The 23,082-nt window shown below is 51.3% G+C and overlaps 1 protein-coding gene and 1 long non-coding RNA gene across 2 annotated transcripts; one reads left to right on the top strand and one right to left on the bottom strand.

Moving 5' to 3' along the window:
- Positions 1 to 1,183: 1,183 nt before the first annotated feature.
- LOC147572717 (uncharacterized) lies at positions 1,184 to 4,697 on the bottom strand. Its single transcript, XR_015246321.1, has 2 exons — positions 4,249 to 4,697; positions 1,184 to 1,684 (listed from the first exon to the last, which is right to left on the bottom strand). It is a non-coding gene; the product is annotated as an uncharacterized LOC147572717 (long non-coding RNA).
- Positions 3,591 to 17,545, top strand: SFT2D2 (SFT2 domain containing 2). The gene is made up of 8 exons (XM_025926302.2): positions 3,591 to 3,749; positions 7,269 to 7,355; positions 7,597 to 7,682; positions 11,490 to 11,571; positions 12,816 to 12,851; positions 12,936 to 12,994; positions 14,787 to 14,816; positions 17,198 to 17,545. The coding sequence occupies exons 1-8, from the start codon at positions 3,687 to 3,689 to the stop codon at positions 17,235 to 17,237; spliced, it is 483 nt and encodes a 160-aa protein (XP_025782087.1). The 5' UTR covers positions 3,591 to 3,686; the 3' UTR covers positions 17,238 to 17,545.
- The last annotated feature ends 5,537 nt before the right edge of the window (positions 17,546 to 23,082 follow it).

Below are 23,082 nucleotides of genomic sequence, written 5' to 3'. Positions count from 1 at the left end.
TCCTTCCTCCCTTCCCTGTCCCCCCCCCCCCTTTTCCTTTTCCTCTCCCTCTTTGTCTTTCAAAAAATAATTCATTGAGTGAAATTTTCATAGAATACAATGAACCATTTCAAAGCGAACAATTCAGTTGCATTTAGTCCAGTCACAATATTGTGCCGCTACATCCCTATCTTGTTCCCAAATGTTTTCATCTCCTTGACCAGTTTCTCCCCAGTAATCCCTCCCCCAGCCCCTAGCAACTGCCATTCTGCCTTTGGTTTCCACAGATTTATCTGTTCTAGGTATTTCATATAAATGGGATCATAGAATATGTAACCTTTTTGTGTCTCTGTTTATTTTGAATAGCAGGTACATTGGCAAGGTTCATAACTGAAAAGTCAGTAGATACACAGGGAAAAGTTCTCTGCCCCATGGTCACCTGGTTTCCCTCCCTGGAGGTAAAGAGTAACATCAGTATTTTTGTTTGTTTATTCTTGGTTTTGTTTTTCTATCCTTCCAGATGTATTTTACGTATACGTAAGTAAATACAGATATGTCTACACACATATCCTATCCGTCATGCATCTATCATTTACCTATCTACCTGTTTACCTATTTGTTTGGATCTGATTTTTTTTTCCTAACAACATATCTCAGAGATAGTTTCATATCAATATATACAAAGCTTCCTCATTCTTCTCTTTCTTAAAATTTTTTTTTTATGTTTATTTACTTTTCAGAGAGAAATAGAGCATGAGCAGGGGAGGGGTAGAGAGAGAGGGAGACGGAATCTGAAGCAGGCTCCAGGCTCGGAGCTGTCAGCATAGAGCTTGACGCGGGGCTTGAACTCACGAACCGCAAGATCATGACCTGAGCCGAAGTCGGACGCTTAACAGAGCCACCCAGGTGCCCCTCATTCTTTTCTTTCTCATGACTGCCTTGTATTCTTGCGAATGGATGTATCATAATTTACGTAACCACTCCTCCCACTGATGGACTTTTAGCTTGTTTCCAATCTTTAGGTATTATAAACAATGTCACGATGAGTCACCTTGTACATGGGTCCATGTTCTGTAGATAAATTAGGAGTCCAATATTTTGGGTTCAAACTCGGATACATTTAGGGCAAGAGAAGAGTGAACATCTGTTACATTTTCTAATAAATAACATTCATGGATTGGGAAACACCCATTAGGCACTGTGCTAAGCCTGTTTTCAGCAGCTTTATTGTGATGAAATGTATATACCATAAAATTCACTCCAAGTGTACAATTCAATGTTTTGTTTTGTTTTGGTGTTTTCACAGAGTTGTGCAACCATCACCACAATTGATTTGAGGACATTTCATCACCCCCAGAGAAACCCTCTATCCATTAGCTATTACTTTCCATGACCCTCTGTCCCCAGACTGTGGAAACCACTCAACTGCTTTTTGTCTTTGGATTTGCCCATTATGGAACTCTCATATATATGAAATCTGAACATGTGGCCTTTAATGTGTGCCTTCCTTCACTTAGCAACATGCTTCCAAGGTTTATCCATGTTGAAGAATGTGTACATTACGTCACTCCTTTTCGTTGGAGAATAATATTCCATTGTATAGAGTTACCACACTTCATTCATCCATTCACCAGCCGATGTCCATTTGCTTATGGTGTGAGAAGGAGGTCCAACGTCATCCTGTTGCATGTGGACATTCACCGTCCTGGCAGCATTTGTCAAAAAAAAAATATGCTAAGCATTTTCTACTCATTAGCTCATCTACTGCCCCCTAAAACTCTAGGAGTAGGTATGACTATTACTCTCCTTTCACAAATGAGAAAAACCAAGTCTTGGAAAGGTTAAATAAATGTCCCACGGTCCCAAAACTAATAAATGGAGGAGTCTAGATTCAAACCTATATCCTCTGACGCCAGTGAAAGGACTTTGCAAGCTGTAAAGAATTGGAGAAAAGTGTTGTAAACCCTGAAAGGAATCAGCTTTCTGGAGGTGAGTGTGGAAAGGGAGAGAAGAGAGGACAGATAACCCAGCCTTGAGAAACTCCCACTTTGGGAAAAGGAAACAAAGCTAAAGAAGAACTGGTTGTTGAGAGGGGTCCATGGGACCAGTGGTTCTCAGATGTATGGATGTCACAGACATGGTTTTCACAGTGTGACCCCTGGTACCTTGACCACATCACCAGATCATGTATGCAGCTCATAGAAGGGTCAGGTCAGGGCGTCATGAACAGAGTTGAGGAAGACCAAGATATTTAATATTGCTAAGAATATTTTTAAAAAATCCTACTTTTTTCATTTCAGAAAACCATCAGTAACTACAGAAAAAAGAACAATTCTCCCCCTGTGTGTATATCAACACACATGCATTACACCTTGTCATATATTGCATATTAAATATTTTTTTAATGTCTATTCCTTTTTTCAGAAAGAGAGAGACAGAGAGAGAGAGCAGGTGAGGGGCAGAGAGAGAGGGAGTCACAGAATCGGAAGCAGACGCCAGGCTCTGACCTGTCAGCACAGAGCCCAACGCGGGGCTTGAACCCACAAACCAGGAGATCATGACCTGAGCCGATGTCGGTTGCTTAACCATCTGAGCCACCCAGACACCCCCCTATTGCCCTCCTTAATGCCCATCACCCAGTTAGGCCATCACCCCACCCAGCAACACCCCACCAGCAATCCTCAGTTTGTTCTCTGCATTTAAGAGTCTCTTCTGGTTTGTCTCCCTCTGTTTTTATCTTACTTTTGCTTCCCTTCCCCTATGTTCACCTGTTTTGTTTCTTAAATTCCACATGAGTGAAATCATATGACATTTGTCTTTCTCTGACTGACTTATTTCACTTAGCATAATACCCTCTAGTTCCTTCCACGTCGCAAATGGGAAGATTTCATTCTTTCTGATCACCGAGTAATATTCCATTCTATACACACATGCCACATCGTCTTTATCCATTCATCCAGACTGGCATCTGGAACTTTACCCACTTGGAGAGCAGAACTGCGTATTTCTTCATTGGCATAGAAATTCAATAAATGTTTTTTGGAGTGAATAACAGACCAACTAAAAGAATGAATCAGCAGCCCCGGGAAGAAAGGGGAGCGAAAGGTACGTTTAAGACGCTCGTGGAGAATGTTCCTCGGACATTACAAAACTACCCGCCTAATTGCAGAACTAGTAAAATTGGCTCCATTGCAAAGTCCAACATTCGGCTTTCCTCCCCCTTCCCGTCACACAGCCAACTCCAAGTGCTTCCTTCCCTCCTCTTCCCGGCAGGAGAGGAGGCTGGTCTCTAAAGGTCCTTGAAGGCAGGGATGGTGTCGGTCCAGTTCTGCATCTGTGTGTCAAACATCTGGCATTGTGCACGGAATGCTGTAGGTGCTCAATCAACGCAGAAGGAACGAGGGCCGCGAGGGCGGCGGGTTGGAGTCGGCGGGCTTCGCGGGGCGACGCCTGGTCGCAGAGCCAGGCTGGGCGGCCCTTAACCCCCGAGCGGCCCGCCCCCTACCCCTGGCCGCAGCCCCCGCCCCAAAAGCCGCGGGGCGCTTGCGCGGGCGGCCGCCAGGTGGGCAGGTACCTGGGCGGGGCGCGCCGTGGTTGGCGGGCGGCGGTGGCGACGGCGGCGGCGGCGGGCCCGGCACCCGGAAGAGCCGCCGACTCGAGCGCAACAGGCGGCCGAGCGGGGCTGCGCGGCGCCGACCGGGCCCGGGATGGACAAGCTGAAGAAGGTGCTCAGCGGCCAGGACACCGAGGACCGTGGCGGCCTGGCCGAGGTGAGCGCGCCCGCTGCGGGCCAGCGGGAACCTTTCCAGGCTTTCCTGGAAAGCAGCGCCGCCCGAGTGCGTCCTGCCCCCGGTCGGCCGGGCGCGGGTCCAGCGCCCCCGCCTGCGCCGCCACAGGTGCCGGGCGCTCTGCTCCGGGCGGTCGGCCTGTGCGGTGCGCTGTGGCCCGGCGCCTCCTGAGCGCTCCCCGCCCCGCAGGCCCGCTCGGGAGGGCGGCGCCGGAGCAGAACCGCGGGAACGCCTGCGGGGGCAGGCGCCGTCTCGGGGTTCTCCACCCGCTCGCCCCCCTGCCCCGCCGGCCTCCCCGGGCTCCGGGGCCGGGCCAGGCCGGAGTGCGTGCGGGTCCCCGAGAGCCAGGCGGAGGGAGCCGCCTTCGGGGAGGTCGCCTGGGCCGGGCGACGGTCCCGCAGCCTCCCCTGCCCGCTGCCCCCGCGCGGCGGCCCTTAGTTGTGCGCCTGACCCTCCCCCCCCTCCCCCCGCCCCTGGTCACCTCTGGTTGTTGTGGCCCGTCTCCACCGCCGAACCGTGTTGTGTCTCTGGGCCCCCAGTCTGCATATAGACGCTGCAGGCGCCCGGGACCTCATGAGGCTGCCTGCGTGTTCGCGGGACCGTTCCCGTGGGATGGTCCCGTCCAGCTGCGGTCTGCGCAGCCGCAACAGAATGTTCGTTTCCTATTTCGGGCGCTTTTTCGCTCTTGTTTTCCTTTGTGGAAGGCAAAGTAACATTTTCCGTTTTTGGTGTGTATTCCGCGGGCCTCGGTTTCCCCAGCCGGAAAGTTCTAGTTCTGTACGTGTGAAGCTAGGTGATTTCTAAAAACTCCTCCGCAGTGCCTAATCACGAAGAGCCACCCGACGAGTTTTTTAATTGATGCCTCACCTTCATAAATGCATCTTCAACCTTTAGTTTCAGAGGGCTTCTTTCTAAAAGTATAGGTCTTAGGTTCTCACCTTCTGGTTACCAGCCTGGTTTCCTCCAACAATTGTTAGCTTTTCTTTATTTTGGCAAGAGCCTTTCTTTTCCCAATCCCAGAGTCAAAGAGACCTTTGTTCTAACTGCCAGACAGCTTGTGAGCAGATTGCCTGCAAATTCTATCCAGGTGCCTTTTTTTTTTTAATTTTTTTTTTTCAACGTTTTTATTTATTTTTGGGACAGAGAGAGACAGAGCATGAACGGGGGAGGGGCAGAGAGAGAGGGAGACACAGAATCAGAAACAGGCTCCAGGCTCTGAGCCGTCAGCCCAGAGCCTGACGCGGGGCTCGAACTCACGGACCGCGAGATCGTGACCTGAGCTGAAGTCGGACGCTTAACCGACTGCGCCACCCAGGCGCCCCGGTGCCTTTTTTTTTTAAATGTTTTTCTTTCCTTATTTTGAGAGAGGGAGAGAACGCGCTGGCATGCGTGCTCGCAAGCAGGGGAGGGGCAGAGAGAGAGAGGGAGAGAGAAAATCCCAAGCGGGCCCTGCAAGGACAGTGCCAGGCCTGACATGGGGCTCCATCCCACCAACCTGAGATCATGACCTGAGCTGAAATCAAGGGTCGTGTGCTTCACCGACTGAGGCCCCCCAAGATGCCCCTGTGCAGGTACTTATTTTAGGCACTCTAATTTCCAGAAAGTGTCCTAGCACAATTTCCAGCAACTATGAATTTAGACTTCTTACATCAGCCGAGTTCATTTTCACCAGTTGGCAAGAAGAAGTGCTTACTTAGCTTTCACTGAGTCTCGTTAGAAGTGGAACAGCAGTTTCCTCTTCCTGTGACCAAGTGTGCATGTGAAGGAACGCGTGGTGACATAGAGTGGGGAAAACACAGTGATGAAAAGTCATCCCCCCGCCCCCATTTTGCCAAGTAGGTTTTTGTTTTGTTTTTTGAGAGAGAGCACATGAGCATGAGGACAGGTGGGGCAGAGAGAGGGAGAGAGAGAATCCCAAGCAGGCTCCACGCTGCCAGCACAGAGCCCGATGCGGGGCTCGAACTCACAAATGGTGAGGTCATGCCACGAGCCAAGGTCAAGTGTCAGATGCTTAACTGACTGAGCCACCCAGGCTCCCCAGTAGGGTGACATTTGGGTGGAAATTCAGCTTGAGGATGGAACCAACATGTCACTTTCCTTCCTGAAGGAAGAAACCAGAACTGCTTGGAATACTCCCCTTCTCCCAAATGGAAGTTAGGCCATTCTGTAGCAATGCGGGCCACACCTGGAAGAGCATCTGGTCCTTCTCTTCAAGCTTCTGGTTTGACAGGAAGTTTGGAGAGCAGGTTGAAAACAGGTTCCTGAGTTGGGAGCAGTCACGGTTGAAGGGGTTGCCAATCTAGTGACCCTTGCAGCTTCTACCACCCCCTCCTTCTTCCATCAGCGGGTGGAAATGTTGCTGGCCGCTTTCCCCCCCCACCCCGTTGCTGGATGGAGACTCTGATGGCCACATGAGGTGAACCTTGTGTGAATACGCTGGGGTGGTTGGGCAGGAGGCAGGACCTTTGGTCTGAGTGGCAGCTGCCTGTCCCCAGCTTGGAGCAGCGGTGGCCACTTTCATCGGGTGGACAGGCTCAGAAGGCCTCTGGCGTGACTGCTTGGCTGTCCCCTTTGACATGGGGGGGGGATCCCTGGGGAGCCACCTGCAGGCTCCCCTGTTTTAGCAGAGTTGTTTTTGGAAATCTTGGCATCCTTTGAACCTAATCATGGTAGCAGAGAGTCAGAAGAGTAGGGCAGTCATGAATTAACTGGGATTTGTCTCACACTTGGGTGTCTTGGCTGATGCCAGCACCCCGCGGCACACCTGTGTGTGCCAGGAGTGAATACATTCAGCCGGGAGCCCGACACGGACGAGAGCCTCAGTCCTTCGAGGTCTCAGGTGCCGCTGGGAGCAGCTCCTGCCGAAGCTTGGCTGGTTGATGCAGGAGACGATGCCCAGCGGACCCAACTGCCTGAGTGCCTCTCCCTGTCTTGTCCCCGTTTCCTGGGCCCCTGCCTGGTGGAGCCCATGCCTTTCCAGTTGACCTCGTCCTGCCTGGGCGGCTCTAGGGTCTGCCGCCTTGCATCACTGGGCGGGAAATGGTTTGTGCCGCAGGCGGAGAGTTCCCACCTCTGCAGATGTTCATCCGGAGGGAGGCTTGGTGACTTCTCATGTGCTGCTGGAGAGGAGATTCATGGATGGATAACGAGCTGGAGTCCATGACTCCCGAGGGCTCTTGGAGCTCTGAGCGAGTCGGATTCTGTGTTCCTGCCTTCCGCAGTACAGACTCACGCACTACCTCTAATTATGTGCTTCCTGGGCGCCTGGAGGGGCTCAGCTGGTTAAGCACCTGACTCTTGTTTTCTGCTCAGGTCATGATCTCGCAGTTTGTGGGTTCGAGCCCCACATTGGGCTCTGTGCCGGTAGAGCAGAGCCTTCTTGGGATGCTCTCTGTATCCCTCCCCTGCGCTCTCTCATCAAAAAAATAATTACAGGCACCTTGCTTTTGGTGCTATAATATGCATATATGTGTATGTAATCAGTTTTTTTGAAAATTTCAGGTCGTCGAGGCATCTTCGTTAAGCTGGGGCACCAGAATAAAAGGCTTCATTGCGTGTTTTGCTGCAGGAATTGTCTGCTCACTGCTGGTGAGATGTCCCTCTCCTCGCTTGGTTTTTCTCCACCCCGGCCCTCCTTCCCTCTGTCGTCTTCCCTTTCTGTGCCCTGCCTTTTCTCTCTGGTGCTTCATGAGATGCGTGGATAAGAGAGAGAGGTTGGGAGGTGCTGAGGAAGGCGGGGAGGAGAGCGTGTTTCTCCGTGGGCTCTTGCTTGTGTGGCTGTGGCAGGAGGGGGTCCTTGTGTGCAAACACCCTGTGCTTTATTTTCTAGGGAACTCTTCTGCTCTGGGTCCCCAGAAAGGGACTGTACCTCTTCGCGGTGTTTTACACCTTTGGTAACATCGCATCGATTGGGAGGTAACAGTTTTTTTGTTTCTTTTTCCTAATCTAAGCGTAGCCGGTCACGGGATGGGAACATGGGTGTGGATTGTGCTCGAGGGAGGAGAAGGAGGATGCTTTCGTAGTTCTAAGGATTTGGTGGGAAAAGAGGTCGTTAAAACACATCATGTCCAAAAAAATATATATATATGTGTATATATATATATATATATATATATATACACATATATATATATATACACATCACGCCCATAGAATACTTTGGTATCTTAGTTTATTTTATTTATTTTTTGTTTTGTTTTTGTGTTTTAAATATAATTTATCGTCAAATTGGTTTCCGTACAGCACCCAGTGTGTTAGTTTATTTTTGAAGTCCCCTGGGATATAGTTACTGTTGTGATTTTGTGTCTGAGGGAACCGCGCACGGAGCTGTTGAATGGTTTCTTCGGGGTTGACCGCACAGCCCTCTTGGCGCCCTGGCCTGCTACGGCCAGAGACTTGAGTGGTCATTTGGGTGACAAGGGCCCAGCGGGCCCGAGGCTGCAGATGGGCTGTATTACTATTCTGCCCGCTGAACACCATCTCACACCTGACTCTTGGTGCCTGAGGTCAGGGCAGCCCATTCTGCACGCGGCAGGTGCCCAGATACCCCAGGTCAAGTGCAGTTCACGCTTCAGCCACACCTTCGTGCTGACAGCAATAGTCCTGCTCTGAGCTGGGAGTGCGGGCCTGACTATATGGTCCTCCTGGAGCCTGAACTCCGTGACCTTTCCTCTCCCTCCTCCTTCCCCTGCGTCTCAGTGAATGGTCTCAGAGTCCCAGGTGTCCAAGCCGCGGCCCCTGTTATTACTCACCGTGGCTTGGTGCCAACCTCTTATTGGCTTCTTCTTGGTCTCCGTGGCTATTATCCCTGACTGATCGACTCACATGCTCAGTGAGTAAGCCCTGATCACACCCTGGGCTGGGCTCTGAGCTCTCGCAGACAAGTGTGGATCGGGTCCTCCTGCAGTGGAGCTCACTGGCCAGCCAGGCGGACATGAACTGGTAACATAATAGGGCATGGAGAAAGGGGGTGCTCAGGGAGGGGCAGCTGCCATCATCTGACCCAGGGAGCCAGGGAAGGCTTCTTGGACGTGGTGACCCTTGTGCTGCTCTTAGCTCTGGCATGTGTCACTTCCCCTCTGAACTCCTACAGGATTCCTCTGCTGGCTTCTCTGCCTCCTTTATTGTCCCTCCCCAGGCCATTTTCCACAGAGCTGTGGAGCCATTCAGTGACCTCCCTGCCTAACTGTCTGTAGTGGTGCCTCATTTCCGGCACAGGTGTGTGCATGCAGGAGGGGCCCTTCGAGATGTGTCTTCACCCACTTCCACTCCCCAGCCAGGCTGACCTTCTTGCAATTTCCCAAAACTTCTTTGTGCCCATTCTGGGGCTAATTTCTCTGCCTGGAGTGCTGCCCCGTCTGTCTCTCCCTCTCTGTGCCCCACCCCCATCCTTTTGCTCGCTTGTCAAGACTTTGCTCAAAAGTCTCCCCTCCTTCGAAACTTCTTTCTCCTTGTGACCTCTCCCCACCCCACCCGGAATCAATGACCTCTTCTTTCATATGGGGTTCTGTGTACCCCAGGTATATTGACACGACAGCACGGATAGCATTTTATTACACTGGCTTGTTAAAAGTCTCTAAGCCACTTGACAAGGGCTGCCTCTGTCTTAACTGTCCGTCTCTAATTGTTCCCAGACCTAGTTTTGGTTTTAGCCAGAAATGTTAGCCAAATGAGTGAGTCTTTGACTCTGGTTACCTTCTAAGAGCTTACTTTATGAAGGCCTAAGATAGTAAAACGCTGGCTCACTGAGGTGTCTAATCTCGTCTCTAAAGCTTTCTCACATACTAACTTTTGGAGGGTTTTGCTCTGGGCAGACAGCGTCGGCTGTAATGTAGTCTACAGATTGACCATAAATACAGGAAGGAGTGTGTTGTTAGTCCAGAACTATTTAGCAAACCCTAATGGGGTCAGCTCTTCACTGCCTGCGGAAGTAGCAAAGGGAGCCGATGATTATTTCCGGGGTGTGGCTAGGAGTTTATGCTTTGCCTATAATGTGTTATATTTTCCTAGGTATGCTGCACTTAATTTTGAATGCCAGCCTTGGCTCTCCTTGTTCACTGTTGGCTAAAATACTTAAGAGTGCAACTATGTGGGGCGCCTGGGTGGCCCAGTCGGTTGAGCGTCCGACTTCGGCTCAGGTCACGATCTCGCGGTTCGTGGGTTCGAGCCCCGTGTCGGGCTCTGTGCTGACAGCTAGCTCAGAGCCTGGAGCCTGTCTTCGGATTCTGTGTCTCCCTCTCCGTCCCTCCTGCTTTCTCCCTCTCTCTCTCTCTCTCTCTCTCTCTCAAAAATAAATAAAGCATTAAAAAAAAAAAGAGCACAGCTATGAATTCAGGTTGAAAGTTACTGGCAGTTTACAGAGATATAGACCTATGTTTTAAATTTGTTGTTTTACCATCACCCAGTAGCTAATGTTATCTGCCGGTTGGCTTGTTAAACACTGGTTAATACCAGTTACTCCCCAGGGTGACGCCACATGGGGCATTTCTGCCAGGAAGCCAGACACATGACAGATATGACCCTCAGGGGTTAGGCATGAGGGTCTGCGTGTGGTTCCTCTCACAGGCCACCTGTCAAGTTCCACTCCTCCTGAAAGCACACTAGGGATTTCTTTTGGAGCTTTGGATCCAATAGATGGGGGTTTGAATGCCAGCTCTTGAAGTTCCTAACTGTGAGATTGTGGATAAGTAAGTTAGCCTTTCTAAGCTTCGTTTTCTCATATCTGAAAATAAGTGTTATAACACCTAATTCACATAGTTGCTGAGGGATGGAATGAGGTCGGGGATGTCCTATCTGGCATCTAGCAAACATTGAACAAATAATAGATGATACCACCTGTAGAATTATTCTCTGCAGATTATGAAAGAAAATGAAAGGTGCTACTTTTTAACCTAAACAACCTCCACCTGTCAGATGTGGCTTTCCTTTTTTTTTTTCTTTTTTCTTTTAGAGAGAGAGAGCAAGCAGGGGAGAGGGGCAGAGGGAGAGAGAAATAATATCCGAAGCAGGCTCCATGTTCAGTGCAGAGCCCGACCCAGGGCTCGATCTCCCAACCCTGAGATCATGACCTGAACCCAAATTAAGAGTCGGCCGCTCAACGGACTGAGCCACCGAGGCGTCCCTGTGGTTTTTCTTTTTAAAAGTACCCGAGTGTTTGGTTTGTTCATTTGTTTCCATGGGTAGGACGGTAAGGAGGCAAGGCAGCGCCCCTTAGAGGGGTCCTCTGACCTGGTGGCTGCGACAGACCTCCATGCACTTACTGCCTGATGCGCCGGGGTTGGGGTGGGGGGGAGCCTGGATAGGTAACAGATCCTTCCGCCATTCAGTTTTGTCATCTGCCAAGTAAGTATGATGCTTTCCTGTCGTCAGCCCCACAGTTGGCGAAGGATTCCGTGACAGTGATGCACCCGAGGCCCTTAAGCACAGCACTTGGCATGTAGTGAGAACTTTTCACATGATGGCATGTGAGAGACAGACAGAGTGCAGGTGAGGGAGGGGTGGAGAGAGCTGTCAGCACAGAGCCCGACCCGGGGTTCGAACTCACGGACTGCGAGATCATGACCGCGCTGAAGTCGGACGCTTAGCCGACCGAGCCCCCCAGGTGCCCCCACACGTCGGCTGCTCTGACTGCTGTGATTACTGCCAGTCACCTTGGGGGAGGGGATGGGGGGGCAGCTTGGGGTTCCGTTCTGGGCTGAAGGCGTGTGTACGTTTCCCTCTTAGCACCGTCTTCCTCATGGGGCCCATGAAACAGCTGAAGCGAATGTTCGAGCCGACGCGCCTGATTGCGACTGTCATGGTGCTGGTAAGGTCTGCCTTTTAGCTGCGCTTGTCAAATGGCCGTTTTTATTTCCGCCGTATGGGATTTTTCTTGTCTTAAACCTAAAGACTGCTTTTCGTTTTCCTTTCGTCTTGACTCACTTCCTGATGCTGGTAGCCACCGTCATACAGGGAGAATTCGGGGTCTGATAATTACCCCCTTGCTGTGGCAGTTGGTGTTAGGGTCCTGCCGGCTCTGCACCCCAGAGGGATTGTGAAATTGGCCGTACTGATGTGGTAGTAAGAGAGCTGGGACACCCTCCTGGGGACGGGGGAAGCCACGCACAGGCAGAGCTTAGCGGGAAGAACCCGGAAACAGAGAGGGAGTGTGGGGGCGGGGGCAAGGGCAGAGAGAGAATCCCAAGCAGGCCCCGGGTTGTCAGCACAGAGCCCCGTGTGGGTTTCGATCTCGCAAATGATGGGATCGTGACCTGAGCGGTAATTAGGAAATCAAGAGTCAGACGCTTAACTGCTTGAGCTGCCCAGTGGCCCCCTTCATCTGTTTTTCTGACACGGGTCTGCTTTCTTTCTTTCTTTTTTAAAAAAAAAAATTTTTTTTTTAATGTTTATTTTTGAGACAGAGAGACAGAGCATGAACGGGGGAGGGTCAGAGAGAGGGAGACGCAGAACCTGAAACAGGCTCCAGGCTCTGAGCTGTCAGCACAGAGCCCGATGCGGGGCTCGAACTCACGGACTGTGAGATCACGACCTGAGCCGAAGTCGGACACTTAACCGACTGAGCCACCCAGACTCCCCTTAAATTTTTTTTAATGTTTATTTATTTTTGAGAGAGAGAGCGACAGCACAGCAGGGCAGGGGCAGAGAGAGAGGGAGACCCAGAATCCGAACCAGGCTCTGAGCTGTCCGCACAGAGCCCGACGCGGGGCCCGAACTCACGGACCGCGAGATCACGACCTGAGCTGAAGTCGGACCCTCAACCGACTGAGCCACCCAGGCACCCCAATCCAGTTCTTTTTAATCCACATCAGTTCTTACTGGCCGGTTTCATTTCCTGGGGATTTTAACTCTTCTGCCAAACGTGAGTAACTCGCAAGCCTCCACGTGGGTCCAGTGCTTTGCAATGAAGGGTGCCTTCGGTTGCCATGATTATCACGGAATCGGGTCACTGCAGCAGGAGAAGCATCGTTAACGTTTGCCAACGGTGAAGTCTTAACAGTATTTTTCTCCGTGTTGTTGCTGTATTAATTCGTGTTTTCCCTCTCTCTCTAGCTGTGTTTTACACTCACCCTGTGTTCTGCCTTCTGGGTGAGTGTGCATTTTAATTTCCCTGGCCCTTTCTGGTTTATGCCCCTCGTCACGCACCGTGTGGTAACCGTTGTTTTCTTTCAGTGGCATAACAAGGGGCTCGCTCTCATCTTCTGCATTTTGCAGTCCTTGGCCCTGACATGGTAAGTGCTGTTTTACGTAGCCCCCTCCCACCTCCATCTCTGACTAGTGCAGCTGAAGGAGATTAAACTCCACGTGGTGTGGGTAGGAGGAGAGAAAGACACAGACACTTTTCAACTTAAGGATTCTCCATGGTGCGAGTGAAGTCAGGCCCCGGAGCCAACAGGTGGCATTAGTGGTCTTGGGTGGCCAGGGGAGGCCGATCGTTTGCCCGGTGCGGCATTTTTGTGCGGGGCTCACGGTTGATTTTGAGATGTGGTAAATGTGACTCAGTCACTTATGTCCGGTCAGAGCAAGGACGATGAAGCGTTACAGGGGCTGGTAGGAGGAGGCTTGTGAGTCAGGGAGACATCGAAGGAAAGGAGAGTGGTACGGAAGTCGTGATGTTACGTTTGTGATGGAATGAGTCATTCAGCGGAAGCACAAAGAGGGAATTGTCAGCAGGAGGTGAATGGTGAAATGGAAAGCCACGCGGCTGTGGGCGGTGGGACCAGCATGTGCACTGGAGGCCGGTTGGCAAGGCCGGGGTGCTGTCGCTCAAGAGCCACGCTCGGTGATCGGGCGCTGGAGACCCCGTTATTGGGGGCCGGTGGTGGGGCTGCAGGTTCGGGCCCTTTCAGACGGGTCCAACATCGGAGGGAGAGGGTGGTGGAATCGATGGCTTCTGAGACGTTTCTGTAGTACTTCTGGAGTTTGTCAGGGGACGATTCATGCCTGCCTCAGCAGTTTCTATGGTGTGCTGATCCACTTGGGAAAGTAAGAGGGTTTGCTCTAGGGCAAAGGGGACAGGGCCGCGGAATGGCTGTGCCCCTGCTCGCCAGACCGCAAGCTGAGCACCCCTCCCTCCCTTTCGTGATTTTGGACTTCTGAATAAATAGACTTCCCAAATGCTTTTTGGGATTTGCTGTGTCCACAAGTGAACGAGCTTCCGTGTACGGGGAATATAAGAAGAACGATGGCCTGGTTTTTAATGACACACGTTCCGGGAGTAGGTGCCGAAAGGGTCAGGTTTCATGACTTATGCTTTATTGTGGTTTCTTCTGGGGGCCGAAACTGGTACCCACACGCACATGCCTTTCTGATAGACTGAATTCGAATCCAGTTTTCAGAGGCTCGGCCTTCATACGGGCGCAGGCAGATGGCCATATCCGTGCCAGGACCGACGGTGTTGCGCTCTTTGCGGGCCGACCAACTCACTCCCCGCCTGACACACGGGCCTGGTCCGTTAGGGTTGTGGCCTCCTCCCTGCGGGGTCCTCCTCTCAGAAGGGGCTGAGCCAACTGGGCTCTCGAAGAATCATAGCATAGCTTGCTTATGGTTTTATCCGTTGAGCAGTTGGTCGTGGGTTTTTTTCTTTCTGTTCTCTTATCTTTCAAGCTTAATAGGAGCAGAGCAGAAAATTATCCCTGTCAGTTACACTCTGTCGAGGATTTGTAAATATTAGAGGACAAGTGATCAGGGTTTTATTTGGTACTGTTTCAGAATAGGGCTCTGTACCACTTGGATATGTGGGATCTGCTGGCTCATTTGGTTACAGCGGTGACCTTGTGAGGCTGAGGGGACAGGGTTGTTCCACATGGGTCTTCTGCCCTTCTTTGGCCACAGACGACCCTCCCTCCCTCCCCACCTGAACGTGTGGCACAGCTCGCGTTCACGTGTGGGTGCGAGCGTGCGTGTGCGTGTGTGGCCTGCACGCTGGGGAGGGAGAGGGTCACAGCTCAGGGCCCGTTCCTCCCGGTGTGCGATCTTCCACTCCCTCCGTCTCATTTCCACTTGTGTTTGTTTTCGTTGCAGGTATAGCCTTTCCTTCATTCCGTATGCAAGGTAAGACAGACTGTATTTCGGACTGTAACTTCCATCCCTTGGGGCTGACGGTATGTTCGCAAAGGGCGTTTAGTTCAGAGCGCTTTCAGAGAGCACATATTACCTTCATTGAAATTCTTTGAGACAAACAGGTAAATGTCATACACCTGTTTTGTAGATTAGGAAGCCGAGGGCCCTCTCCACCCCACTCCCCCATGTTTCAGGGACAACAGGCGCTGACCCAGGACCACCAGTTCCGGTGGCGTGAACATTCTCCTGTGATACAGAGTGTGTTTGTGCACACGATCACTCTTTGTAACTTGTAGCTTTGCGGAGATCTGCAAGGGGAACGTCACTTTAATATCACCGAGGAAGGCGGGCGGGGGTGGGGGGTGTCTAAGCTCAGGCCCGTTTTCTCGCGGTGTCATTGAGAGTGTCTGAGAGGAGTTTACAGATGGAATATAAGCAGGGCCAGTTCTCGCAGGACCAGGGTTTCCTAAGTAGCAGTGTGACCTCGGGCAACTTGCTGGACCCCTCTGGCCTTAGTGGACTCAGTGGACAAGCAGAGCGTTGGACCAGATCACCCCCCCCTTCCAGCTTCCACACCGCCTTCAATTGGCACTTCAGCCACGGGCCTCTCAAAACTGTGATCTTTGCCTGACTCTGTTCTCCTGCAACCATTCGATCTCCACTCATCTGTCACCACCTGTCAACTAAAAAAAGAAGGTTTTTCCTTAACCGTGGAGAAGAAAAATCGCATGGGAGCGGGGAAGGAGGGAGAGCAGCCCCGCGTCTTCACGCATTCTGAGTGTGCTGCTGACAGGGATTTGAAGACGCCGGGGGGTGTCCGACGAGAGGTTCACAAGTCCATCAACACAAGGGCAGCCGTGTGGCTCGGGAGCGGGTTCTAGGGGAATAACAGGAAAATTCAGCCTGCTGACCCAGCCGGTTCGGGGAGATGGGGGGCTGTCTTGGGAAACTAGGTTTTTGCATGAAATAAGCCTGAGCCTCCAGTGGGGTATTTACCAGCTTTGCCAACAGGGTGAACGTGTCATCGTGCCCGGACCAGTAGCCTAGTTTGCAGGGCCCGGTGCAAAATGTAAATGTGGGCTCCTTGTTAAAAAGATGACGGAGGATTTCGCGATGGCAACCACGGGGCATTAACCTAGGCGTGGAACCTTTGAAGTAGGCGGCCCGGTGCAACTCTACACGTCTCTTACCCATGAAGCTGGGCCTGCATGGTGCCGTTCTTCAAGGGTTGCAGACTTGACCTGGATCGGCATTTCTGGAGCTTAGGCACAAGTGATGACCGAATGATAGAAAGCTACTTGTAGCAGTGAATTTCGTGTGCTGACTAGTAGGGCAGGAATCACAGAGAGGGGCCCTGCGCTCCCACAGTGTTTCACAGAAATAGTGGTTATGTGGTGGAAAAGGCTTCTGTGGTCAGATACGTTTGGGTAGAGGTTAAGCAAAATTAGGTGGTCGTTCCGGGTCCTTGAATATGTTGTGTGTGTTGTCGGCTGCCATGAGGGATCTTACTTGGTTGTAAAACCCTTTCTTGTGCAGAGCATCTCCCAGGACTACAGGACAGAACATATCGTAAGAAATGCAGCTCTAGAAATTATCTTTGTACTAAGACACAGCGCCTGCTCATGCAAATGCATGCACTTACCCCTGCCTGCCTCCGTGACTCCCAGTATCCTTGGTGTAGGGGCAGTGGAGAGCAGAGGGACCGGGGTGGGAGCCCTGGCACACAGCCGGGTTTGGTGGGGCTGGGACAGTAATTGGGTACCCACTCTTTCCTTCCACGCTGGACACTGAGTTCTGAGGAGTAGGTGCCTGGTGCAGGCCTAATACAGCAGGTTAATACACCCTCAGTCACTCTGGAGAGCCCCCTATGCTAGGGAGCTCCTGACAGCTGTCCCTTCGCAGGTTTCTGCTGCTTGCTTAGGACGAAGAAAGGCCCTGGTGACTATTTGATCTAATGTTTTCAGCGCGTAGAGTGATTCTGGTTGATATTAAAACACACAGTCCTAAACTCTTGGTTTCTGATAATCTCTACTTTTTCCCCTGTCTTCTCCTTTGGTTATCATGAATGGCTATCAGTTATTAAATACCTACTCTGTTCGGTGTATTCGTTCCTGCGGCTGGTCTTTAGGGTGAGAGGGACACCCCCTTTTACAGATGAGGAATCTGAAACTCAGCAAGACAAATAACTTGCCCACAGTAACACTAATTTGGAGCTGAGGTTTGGTGCCAGGTAGATTGACCCCGTAGTGCAGGTGCTTTCTGCTCTGCAGGGTGCTACTCTGGGTACCCTGGAAATCTAAAGGAGGGGCTTTACCGCTTATGGGGCCTTTGGGGTGATGACCTCTCATTTATCTCTGTGCTTTTCCTCCTAGGGATGCCGTGAAGAAGTGTTTTGCTGTGTGTCTTGCATAACCCACGGTCCGTTTTTGCAAAGCTTTGGAAGAAGGCACCATGCCCGGAAGCTGGTGGACGGTTTTGTAAATACCTTCTAAACCTCTTGCAGACACGTGCCTTTTCTCTCGCAGCCTCGTGTTGCTTGTGAGCCGAACATTGGAGGGCTGCTTTTGGAGGCAGTGTTGGTTTCGCAGACCCAAACGTCTATAGCACGGTGTGAGAGATGGGTTCTGGATCTTAGGGAGTAGAATATTCCTCATGCACCTGTTTCCCCTTCGGACGGTGTTCCCCTGGAGTTTTGTAAATAAAAACCTCGTTAAGCAGCAGCAGATAAGCCTTGGGGAGCCAGTGATTCCCCAGGGGACGACAGGCAGCTCCATCAGAGAAGGCAGGGGTGCGACAATAAGGGACAGAGTTTGGGGGTCAATGGGGACTTGGTAGACTTGCCCTCAGCCTGGAGACCATCCCCCCCACTCTCCCCCCCCCCCCCCCCCCCCCCCCCCCCCCGCTGCCGCCTCACACAGTGTGGATGTGCTTCTGGTCTGGCATCTGGGAACCAGTGGTTCTCTGCGGTGACCTCTGTATACAAACCCGTGGAAGGCCTGGTCGTGAAGTGACCTGGAAAAGGAGTGCTTTTTGGTGACACGTGTTGTTTTCAAATCTGAACGTCAGCCTTCTCGGTCTTCTGATTCCACACCTGACGATGATATTTCAGTGCACACTCTTTTTCTCTTGGGGTTTCCTTTCTCCCCCTTACCCCACCCCCCAATCTTTCCTCATGACCTCTTAGAACTAGACTGGGGACAGAGCCGCGACAGAACACACACGGTTTGCTTTTGCACAAGAGCTGACAGGAGGTGAAAAATCTCGCTGCTCCCTACTGTATTTTTTGTTTTTTTTTTCCATTATTTATAAATGTTGCTTTTAAACTGATCCCATTTTCCATCCTGCCCTGGAATGGGGCCAGGGGTGAGTGGGTGGGAAGACAGAGCCCCACTGTGGGGCCCGCAGGAAGGAGGCACGCCTGCCCAGTGACCTTTAAACAAGTGCCAGTGTTTGCACTCGAGCCCCAGCTGCAGACACCGGGGCGGGACGCCGTGGACCGTCGGGTGGTTCCGTTGCTGGCCCCGTCTACACACAGGGTGCATTGTCCCCTGGGCTTCGTCTGGTCCTCACGAGAGCCTGGGACAAGGAGGTGATGGTTCTGTCACTGGGCGGTCCGGGAAGGCAGGCTCAGAGAGGTTAGCAGATTTCCCTAAAGCCACAGCCAGTGGCAGAACTGGGCCCGGAGCCTGGGTGCCCCAGCTCCAGTCTCCTCCACGACCCCGCGTTTCCCAGTGTGGCTCTGGAGGTGCCTCCTCTGTTTTGCCTGTTCTGTTTTCACCAGCCAAGCCCGTGCCTTTTCCGGTCCTGTTCTCTTTACGTCACTGCACTGTCTCCTGCCCAGCCTCCCTTTGGGGAAGCTTCCTTCTGGATCCGTAGGATCTCCGTTGTCCCTTTGTGTGCCCTTTCAGCTCCTCCTTGCTGCCTGACCATCATAAATACCCTGCCTTGATGGCCAGAGTTCTTGGCATCGCAGGGCATCTAAAGCAAGCCCACAAGTGAAGTGTCTTCGGGGTCGCCTTTCTGTTCTCTACCCAGGTCTGGCTAGTCCACTCGGGTTCTGGCTCCGGGACCTCCAAACCAGAGGCTGTGATGTGCACTCGTGGTCTTCTCGCTTGTGGCCAGTTGCTAAATTCGTTCTCCTGTTGCAGCTGAGAAGCTGAGACCTCAGAGCTGCTAGCGTTTTCCTCCGAGCTGTGAGGTATGAGCTGGCCCGATAGGGCCAGAGTGAGGGAGCCAGTCTTACCCAGTCCTCTCTAGGCTGTGGAGGGCACCCTGTTTTATCCCGAGGTCCCTAACCTGCCTTCAGCCAGAAAGGGAAGTTATGTGCTACCTTCTGGCTTTTGTGGAGCTCTTTCACGTCTGAGGCGGCTCCAGGAGGTCGCTCAGATCTCAGAAGTGCTCCAGGAACGGGCCCAGAAGAGGTCAGGAGTGTCCATTGTTCCCTCTCTTCGGAGCTGATGTGAGGCTAGCCTGTCTCTACGGGCTCCAACCAGCCTGGAGTAACTAAAAGGCTGATCCCTGTGACCCTTTTCAATGTCTGGACTGGACTTTGTGGGACATGAGGTCGAGACACCCTTTGAGATGTCACCAGGGCTGCGTAGCTTGGTGGTAACGGATGTGGGCTTTAACGGCCAACGGGTCTGTGTGTGTTGTGACTCAGTCACATGCTGGTGTCAGGTTGAACAAGTTACTTGAGCTCCGTTCCTCACTTTGCTTATCTGTTTAGAAACAAACGAGATAACAGTTCCCGCTGGATCTTCGTAGTACATCAGTGAGCTGTGTATCAGGTGCTTAGCCCGGGGCCCAGGATAGGTACAGGATATCTCTGTGAAAGGAAGGTATTATTACTTAGTCCCAGAGATAACAGGTGACCTTTGAAGGGGACGGGATGAATGTCTCTGATGGCTAACTTATCAAAAAAAATATCTAGCATTATGTCTAGCACAGTAGACGTGGCCATGCATTGTCTCCTGTAAAATTCGCAGTGACTTTGCAGGCTGGTGGCCCTGTTTCCGGCACCGAAGAGAGGGAATAGCCTCAGGGCAGTGGTCCCTCCAGGTCTCACCAGTAGAGGGCGCGGGTTCTTGCGTTAAAGCACCTGCTTTGCCCTAACGTGTGGCCTGCGACCGGTTGGCGCTCACACAGCTCCGTCTGGACGGTGTCGGCAGCTTTTGGATGATCCCGTCTTTCAGAATCTTCCAGACTCCTGCATTTCCCTTCTGCCCCCTCCCCCTTTGGTTTTCCCTACTTGTTTCTGCCCACTGCACTGTGGGAGGAAGAAATCCATGTCAGATCCGCTGAAATCTGTAACCAGGCAACAGTTCTGGTTGTGAGCACCCTCTTTGGGGGGGGCGAGTGGGGAATTAGAGTTCGGACCCCATGGCCGGCGGGCTGGCGGCCGTCTTGGCTTCCCTGCCCGCCGTCCTGCCTGTTCACTGCTGGGGGAAGCAGAGGTCGTTGCATTTTTGGAACGAAGGGAACCGTTGAGGCGACTTTTTTTGCGCCTGGGAAGGATGCTCCCCGAGGGGGTGCCTCCAGCTGCGTGGGAGCAGTGCCCCCAGTGCTCTTCCCTCTGCTCCCCAAGGCTGGACAGCCATCCCCCCACCCTCGGAGCCTGCCGTTGGACCCCCTGCCACCCGTCTCACCACCTAGGAGGTTTCCCTTCTGCCCACCGACAGTGCTCACGGGCAGCTCTGGCTGCCAGATCGTGTGTGTGGCCGTGCCCCTCCCTAGCCACTGCTGCCCGGGCCCGGCTGGCTGTTCCCTGGGAAAGTGGGACACCGTCCCTGCCTGGGCATTTCCCCTGGGCTGCCGATCTCAGTGCTCAGAGCCTCTCTCCCTCATTGTTGTATGGGGACTTCGTGGGGTATCCCTCTGAGGGCCCCCTCCCTCCCACCCCAATCAGGGTGCGCTCAGGGAGCAGGAAATCAAACCTTGAGATGCATCTAAATCAATTACTTTGGATACTTCCATTAGAAAAGGTGAGGAAGAAGTAAGGCACACCCTGGGAACAGGGTGTGGGAGATACTGGTTTGGCCGCTTCTGCTTTTGAGAGCTCCAGGAGCGTGACAGGTGTGGCCGTGTGTCCCTTGGGGGACTGAGTTAGGAAACTGAACTCAGCCCTCGGGTTCCCGTGGCCTTGGGTTCCCTTTTCCGTGGGGCAGCCTGCACCGGGGCTGGCTGCCTCACCTCTTCCCTCCGACAACACCCGACCAGAGTCAGCTGGGGGATTACAAATTAGTTACAAGTTTACAACCCGTCCTGGACCTCGTTTTCAGCAAATGAAATGCTCGTTTTCATTTTCAGCCAATGAAGAAAACGCATGTTTGTAGATTTTTGGCATAGTTTTCTTGATTTTTAAAATTTAAAAAATGTTTTGGATGTTTTAAGATGTCCTGTAGTTTTTCTCAGATAACAGTTTATAAAAAGCTAACAGACCTACATCTGAAGTTAAATACAGATTTCTATCTGAAACTCCTGATAGGATATTAACAAAAGAATGTAGGATGTTTGACTTTTTGGAAATTCTTATTGGAAAACCTGGGAGATTAAATCACGTGTCTTTAAATCACGTACCTTCTAAGTCACAGTTCATGAATTTTATGAAATTCTGAGATCTGGAGCATTTTTAGATGAGTAAAAAGTGTTTTGCAGTTTATTTGAGCCCGGTTCCTTCAGGATAGGCTGTGTAGTCCCGTCTGGGCTGTTTCCAGTTCTATCACAGGCCACCCTGCAAGTCCCTGCTACACCAGGCTTTGTTCTTGGTCGCTCAGGGATTCGTTGTGCAGAAAGGCCTCACGAAGCTCGAAAACTCATGCTGGTGGGGATCTGACCCTAAAGCTTGTGGGCAGAGCCCGGTGAGGCAGACGGGAGCCGCGGGGCCCTTGTTCAATGCACACCGACCAAATACAATTCCATTCTTCCTAGCAGGAGCTGATAGGCTGATGATGGGCTGAGAAGTGCACAAAACATTTTCTGTGGACGGGATGAGCTGAAAGCAGGCAAGAGCGAGTTCACTAGGCAGGTGATAGGTAGTCCTCTAGGACCAGATGCCGCTGTTTGAAATGAAAAGTCAGTCCACAGCTTTGTCGTAAACAGCTGATGTGTGTATTTACCACAAGGTAACCAAAAAACCTTTGCGGACAAACATTCCCCGATTAAGGGGGCTGCCTGGCCTCAACATCCTCGTGAGGTATCCTTGAAGACCAAATAAAGACGTATCTGGGCAGAGTGTCATCCTCTGTCTGTTGAACTTCCGTACTGCAGCTAGTGAGCCTTTACTTGTAAGTACAAGTGAATCTTGGCATTTGTTGGACACCCTAAAGGAGAAGTCTAGTTGACTTTCAGTTTCGTGGTCCTTCTGCTGTGAAGAGTGTTTGTTTTGCCTTTTTCAATGTTTGCTTGACTTTGCCACTTTGAACAAGGAAAGGAAAAATGTTAAATCCTCCCAGCTCTGATCTTTTGTGGCTTTTGTAAATTCTGATTGTGAAGTTGGGGATAAAGACGTTCAAAGCCCGTGGATAATTTACATGCCTTCAGAACCTTGTGCCTGTTGTAATACCATGAGCTTTTAAAACACTTTGTTAAAACATGAATCGATTTTTGCAATTGTATAGAGATATTCAACTAATTTTGAACGCTGCTGATTGCATAACTGAGTTTTTTAAATCCAAAAATATATTCTTGTCTGCTACTTTTCCTACCTTGAGATTCTGTTTCATAAAAGTGTTTCTTTTTTTTGCTAATGCATTTCAAAGGGAAAGAATTTTGCGGACGATGAAGCTGTTTTTTCCCCCAAAGCATTATAAAACTGTTCTTAATTTTTCTTCTCTTGCTTTTTGTTTCCTTCTCCAATAAATGATTGCATTATGGTCTTTAATAAATCTAATACTGTCTCGTATTCATGTTTGTTTTCCCGGGAGTCACTAAGCCAAATGAAGGTTGTATGACTGCAAGATAAGACCCTGCCCTCATTTTGCATTCGTAGTACGCAGCATGCATTGTTAAGCGCTTAAAGTTGTTTTTGAGCTAACCTGGTATGTAGTCGTCTTTCTCCAATGACTTGGGGATAACGTGGCTCTAAGTTTTGAAGAGTTTTGAAGGTAAGAAATGTCAAACGTTTTTGTTTTACTGGAGTATTCCTACACACCTAGCTGGTTTAGTCACTGCCTAAACTAGTCTGTATCAAGTTGTTCATAATATTTCGCTATTCTTTTAGTGTTCTAGGATTTGTAGCTATGGTTGTTCTCTCTTTGCC

This window comes from Puma concolor, chromosome E4 (assembly GCF_028749965.1).
Source record: "Puma concolor isolate L17-30 chromosome E4, mPumCon1.1.hap2, whole genome shotgun sequence".
In the NCBI taxonomy this organism is placed as follows: Eukaryota; Metazoa; Chordata; class Mammalia; order Carnivora; family Felidae; genus Puma; species Puma concolor.
Note: the sequence above shows the minus strand (reverse complement) of the source record. Positions and strands in the feature narration are given on the sequence as shown.

What these genes read in the sequence shown, in the direction of transcription:
- SFT2D2 (XM_025926302.2), top strand. Translation starts at nt 3,687, where the DNA reads ATGGACAAGCTGAAGAAGGTGCTCAGCGGCCAGGACACCGAGGACCGT. An exon ending in ACCGTGGCGGCCTGGCCGAG is followed by an intron (nt 3,750 to 7,268) that starts GTGAGCGCGCCC and finishes TGAAAATTTCAG; the next exon opens with GTCGTCGAGGCATCTTCGTT. An exon ending in TCCTTCATTCCGTATGCAAG is followed by an intron (nt 14,817 to 17,197) that starts GTAAGACAGACT and finishes TTTTCCTCCTAG; the next exon opens with GGATGCCGTGAAGAAGTGTT.